This window comes from Heloderma suspectum, chromosome 3 (genome assembly GCF_057233095.1).
Source record: "Heloderma suspectum isolate Gila_16-S chromosome 3, 16-S_ref, whole genome shotgun sequence".
NCBI classification, from domain to species: Eukaryota; Metazoa; Chordata; class Lepidosauria; order Squamata; family Helodermatidae; genus Heloderma; species Heloderma suspectum.
The window spans coordinates 283,861,759-283,867,758 of NC_139460.1; the positions used below are offsets into that span (position 1 = coordinate 283,861,759).

The 6,000-nt window shown below is 39.2% G+C and overlaps 1 protein-coding gene across 6 annotated transcripts in view; it reads left to right on the forward strand.

The window, feature by feature from the left end:
• RHBDD1 (rhomboid domain containing 1) overlaps nt 1-6,000 on the forward strand; it is a 41,719-nt gene extending 35,719 nt beyond the window's left edge. For all 6 annotated transcript variants that reach the window (XR_014789584.1, XR_014789583.1, XM_084847138.1 and 3 more), the window contains one exon: nt 3,610-6,000. Coding sequence is in view for 4 of the 6 variants with exons in the window: in XM_084847138.1 (XP_084703264.1) it covers nt 3,610-3,674 (65 nt within the window). In the remaining 2 variants the exon portion in view is untranslated. The remainder of the gene's footprint in view (nt 1-3,609) is intronic.

Below are 6,000 nucleotides of genomic sequence, written 5' to 3' on the forward strand. Positions count from 1 at the left end.
CTTGTGTTATCCAAACCCAGCGAGGGTGGTTTGTTGGGGTGGTTAAAAAACCACCCCCACCACCCTACAACAGGCCATGGGTTCTGGGTTGTTTGTTAACCACCCCCAGCAAGCCATCTTCAGACATCACAGCAACCCACACTCGGCAAGGGTAATTAGGGAAATGAGCCAGGATGCACAGGGGGTGGTTAACAAGCCACCATGGCTTACCAATCACTCTCGTTCCATGCAAGCCAGGCCTATGTCTAGTTGTGGTTAGGAATGAGTCATCTGAAGTTGCATCTAATCAAGACTAAAGTAAAGATAGGTGACAAGACTTGTAATGCGAGATACTCACCATTAGTACAATTTTGGTCTCCTGTTTTTTGTTTTTGTTTTTACAGTTTTTGACAACCTCTTTTACTGGTGCAGTCTCTGTAACAATATACACAGAGCTTATTTTCCAAAGAGTTGTATTGGACTCTTGGTTATTTGCTATGCAAGCACCTCTCATCATTGTGCCTGCCTTTTTGTCATGGCAGATTGCATTGAACACTTGTATCTCTGGGGACAGTTTGACTAGATGGCTCCTTGTATCTCTTCCAATTTAAGAAGGTTCTACCCTTAAAGACGGCCTAGAAATAGTCTTGGATGGATGGATGAAAGCTTGCATATTCCTACACCATGAGGTCCAGTAGAAGGCATTAGCCTAAGGCAGTTGTTCTAAAAGCATATAAGCTCTGCATGTGAGGAGAAAGAGTAGGAATGCACTAGTTCCACACCCGCTGTGTTGAACCCTTGTCGCCCTCTCTGTGTAGAGGGCAGCTGTGTCATGGAAATCAGTTCAAAATCACAGTTTCCATGGCTAGACAAAGCTCTTCGCTGTAGACAGTTGTTCTCTACACCCGGAGGACAACAAAAAATGCGACAGAAGGGTAGAGCCTACACACTTTTACAATAGCTGCATAGGGCTCTCATCCTGTCTGTTACATATTTTTCAAATATAAGCACTCTTTTATGATCACCTAATGCACTCCAACTACCCTGTGTTCTCATAATGATTACAATCATATAGTGAAATGTTGATGACATGCCCCTAATTTTACTACTACCTGGATTAGACAAAAATGTGTCTGTTCTTCTACTAATAATGCGTAGAAATCTTAATACTTTTTCTTTATACTGTTTGTTCCCTAGTGTGCCTCATAGTTGCTAAGTTGTGTGTTTTTCATGTACGTCATTGGCGTATATTAACTCTGTGTCTTAAACTTCTGAGTTGAAAAGTTCTTCATATTCTCTCCCCATTCATGACAGGGAGGGTTGCTACTTGCCTTACAGTTTAACTAGGCTATGACTGTCTCATAAAGTTCTTGAGAGTTCCAAGATAATCTCTTTTATGCTATTGGCTATACTACGTTAAAATGCAAATTTCAAAACAAGTGTCAAAGTTGTAAATATGTTTCATTCCAAAATAAAAAAGTAAATAGTACTTCTGTGCTCTTCTCAGCTGACTAAATCTGTTAGCTGGCTATTATGCATCAGGGTAGGATGTTGGTTATGCTGCTGATCTTTCCAGAAAAACACTCCTGTGCTGAATAGACCACATAATAGCAAGTTTAAGTTCTGAATTCAACAATGGATTAGTACAAAAAATGTATACCTATATATCTCAGTGGGCTTTCACTTTATTCTGCTTTAGATGAAACCCAATGTGACACAGAAAGTGCTAGATGCAGGCAAATAATCCCTGGGTTTCAAACCAGCCAGACAATAAACAACTCTGTAATATTCAGTACTGCAGCTTCTGTAGAGCCCATCTGTTTCAAAATAACCCTAATTCTGCTTACTATGCGGAATGCTTTGTTGACTGGGTTTGTCCTACTTTCCTCTAAGGTGTTGCCTATGAGCCTCTGGTGCCATCTGCTGGGAGACTTGAAGCATGGTCTGAGGCTGAGTTCATATTATTCATTGAAGCGGTGACTATTAATCCTTGATGTTTAGGGGCAGTGGAAAACTCTCATACTCATAAGTGCATGCCAGCTTAGATATCCTGCTTCTTTATTTACTCTGAGCACAATGCACTCTACTGTGAGAAACCAGAATACTTCTGACACATTTACTATTATATTTACACTGGAGATGAGTGTTTGTAGAGTCTGTTTTGGTGTTATGAAATATGTTCTCTTGCATTCTTGTTCCCATCTCAGCCAGTGCCAGACTGTAGCTGTTAATGAAGAGAATGAATGTTATAATTATTTGACACTGGTAATTTCCCATTTTAAAAGAACCTAAAACAAAGCTCCAAAGAACCCATTATGTATAACACCTCTGAAAGTTGTCAGACACACCACAAAAATAGAGTAGAGATTCCTGAGTTTGTCATGGTAACCTGAAGTCAAATAAACAACCATAAAAGCATGCCACCTGTAATTAGGACAAAGCCAACATAGACCCACAACCTGGCACTGCTGACTTCTCATTCTCAACCTGGGAATGAGCAGATCAACAGGAAGAATAGGGTCATTTTGGGCCACTGCATTCTTTCAGGCCTCTAGGTAACAAGGCTTAACAAAAAGGGCCAAATTTGGCTGGATTAGGCCAAAGGACCATCCAGTCCATCACCCCATTTACAGTGGTGGCTGGCCAGATGCCTCTGGGAGGCTCAAGAAGTGCATAAAGACAGCAGCTCTCCCTGACCTTTTTTCCCCCAGAATTTGCTATTCAGGGTGCTGCTGCTTCTAAACATGGAAGTTTCTTTTAGCTGTCAGACATCTCTATTCCTGTGAGCTATACCTTCCATAAATTTATATAGTTCTTTTTAAAGCCACCTAAACTATTGATCTTCAGCACGTCTCGTGGTTTGAATTCAAAGATACAAAATACAGATCTGTTACCACCTCTAGCTCCATTCCAAGTGAACCATGCTTAACTCATTGAGCCCCACTTTCCTATGCATAGCTTCTTTGGATCTTGGCCACAGTTCATACTACTTTAGGGAGGCCCATTACTGCATTATGCTTCTTGTGAAATTTCACTGCAGCGTAGCTGGTTCGTAAACTGCTAACAATGGCTGTTTGTTCCTTTTTCCAAAATAATAATTCAACACAGACAGTTTTAATATCCTTTCAACCCACATGACCACAAAAGCAGCTCCATTTGTTCCAATGGAAATTCCTTGTAACAATAGAAGAAATTGCTTCTGAGGGAGGGATCTTAAACCGGGCTTACTTTCTTTCCTTGGGATAGAATATTTGATGGTTGCCTCTTCTATTAGAGACAGAAAGAGAGCATTGACTGGAATCTAGAGAACGAGATATGAGAGTGTGTAAGTGTGCATGTGCCCTCCTTTGGATTATGGCCAAAGGTTGGAAGCTTGAAGTTGATGTAGATCATCTCAGTGTAAAAAATCAAAGAGGGGTGGGTGGGTGTTGTCATAGCAATGGGAAAGTGTTAGATGCTCCGTTGGCTTTGATTCAAAGTTGTTAAACTTACTGTAAAGGTCAGCCTAATATATTAACAACCAAAATAGACTTGGGTCTGCTATGACATTAGAAGAGCCTGTGTTAAAGTCCTCAGAAATACACCTTATTGTAAAGGATTACAGTGGTTGATGTTTGCTTCTCATTACAGGTGACAGAACAAGATATTACAGCAATGAGAGAAGACCCTACGGCTTCTGGCTTCCGCCAGAATAGCCATCAGCCGAGGAACTTAGAAGGCAAACACTTAATTGATTTGAGAGGTGGTGACATTCTTGAGGTCGTCTGAAATACATGCAGGGCTTCATGACTGCCAAAACATTGGCTGTTCTTTCTAATTTAAGCAGTTTCTATTTCAGAAAAGAATGTTTTCTGCACATCTATCAAGCTGTGTCAAAAAATTGTACTTGTTTGGCATACGGAACTCCGAAGTTGAAAAGGGTTGCTGAAAACCCATACACATCTTAAAGGATACCCATACACCAGGGACAATTTTGATGCTGTCTTGTGCAACTCCATTTCAGTGAGAAGTGTTTGGGAAGTCTCAGGAGAATCTGATTATCAATATTTTATACTTCAGTAGAACCTAAAAACAGATTTAATCATGCAGTTTAAACACATGATTACCTTCCTCCTCTAGGTTCTTAAATATAGAAGTATTTGTTGGATTTGGAGAATATAGTGATTTGCTATGCAACCAACATTTCTCATAAATGCAAATCAAGCAGAATAGCAACGTAAAAATTCATCTGGACTCTGCAAGTCTTTCTTTAAGATTTGGGGCAACAGGATTTGATGTTAGAAACATTCCAGATGTAGTTTAGCTCTTCTAAATTACAGCTTTTATTTTGTTCAGACTTGCCATCTTTAGAGCTGAGATAGCTGGAAAGAACCCAACCAGCTTTTGGTACCACGATCATTTAAGAACTACACTTTAGGGAATGTAAAGGTCCACTGCTTTGTCCGCAATTTCTTTGGACTTAGCTCTGTACTTGCAACATGTATTTTTTTAGGTAATAACTTAATCGTAATCATATAAATACGTTGGCAACAGCACTTCATCCTCTTTGTACAGTAGAAGCCTGAACGTTGTATTTTTAAAATATAAACTAGCCCAAGTAGGGGAACTTCTGCTGTCTTTGATCTTTTCATTCTCATTTGAAGCACATTTTGATTATGTTGCATAGAAAACTACCGGGAATGTTTAAGTGTTGATTTATTTAGATGTTGGAATGTAGGTTTTCTTATTGGCATGGTTCTGTACTTTTGAAGCCTTGACATATCTACCTCTGGGAGGACTTTTGCCCAGGATGTAGTGATATAATACACACACACACACACACACTCACTCACGTGTAAAAAAAAACAGCTGGATGGTAATGTGGTAGAAGTATAGTTGACGTAATCTGTTTTTCTTCTGGATTTCATCAGATCCTCAAGTAGAAATATCAAACATTCACCATGCACAGAATATTGTTTGGCTAGGCTTCAATTTTGCATTTATAATTTCCTTTCTTAATTTTATGCCAAGAGGAACAAAATTCAAAATGATTTTGGGCTTTCCAAGCGCTGAGAGCTCTAAACCTTGTGTGTGATTCCAGAGGATTAGTGGCACTGCCTTTGAACCTCTTTGCTCTCTGACTTACTTTGCAACCCGCTTACTTTAGAAATTCTGATCCTGTCCATAGTTCTATTGGTAGTGCAAAGCTATTTTTTGTCTGCATTCAATATTGCATGGTGCAGCACATATACAGGTTTTGTACACTTATACTTTTAAGGGCAGATAGCACTGCATGCTGCTGTTTATATTGTCTCCCACCCTGATCTTTCTTTGAGCCAAACCAGATGTGGCATTAAATCCTTGCATTTGGCGTGCACATTTTAAAAAATGCAAATAGCAGGTGGTGAGGGGCTAATAAGTATTGGGTATTACTAATAAGTAATAAGTATTACGACAGAAGGAGAGATGGAACTTAACCCTTTCTTACCTCCTGTGATGATGAAAATTGCACCTCCAAAGCTCCTATTTGCATTGGGAGGAAAGCTCCCATCAGAGCCAATGGGAAAGGTGCATTTAATGACACATCTAGTTTGGCCCTCTGTGAGGTTTAGACTGCATTTTGCCCTTATATTAGGCTTCACTAATTTTCAGTCTTCTAAAAGTAATACTTGGACAGAACCTATTGCTACCTATTTATTTACTACTGCAAATGTTAGTGATGGAGATGCCCTTGTCCGTTAAAAAGAACTTCTCAGAAATCTTTTAAATTGATATTTTGTGGGGAGGGGTGTCTGTAAGAGGTGGAATTGTAGGTGTTTGCCCACTACCATGAAACATTCCTGTTTAATACTTCTTTGTCATCAATAATTATGGTATGTGAATTAACTAGCATTCTGTGTTTTAAGTATATAATAATTTACACACTTAATTCAGGGTGTTTTGGTCCCTCGTGATAACTTTTTCTAAGTGAGAAATATCTTATGCCTTCCCCAATAAACTAAGCTTGTAACAAAATAAAAGTTCAAATATTGATGAACTAAT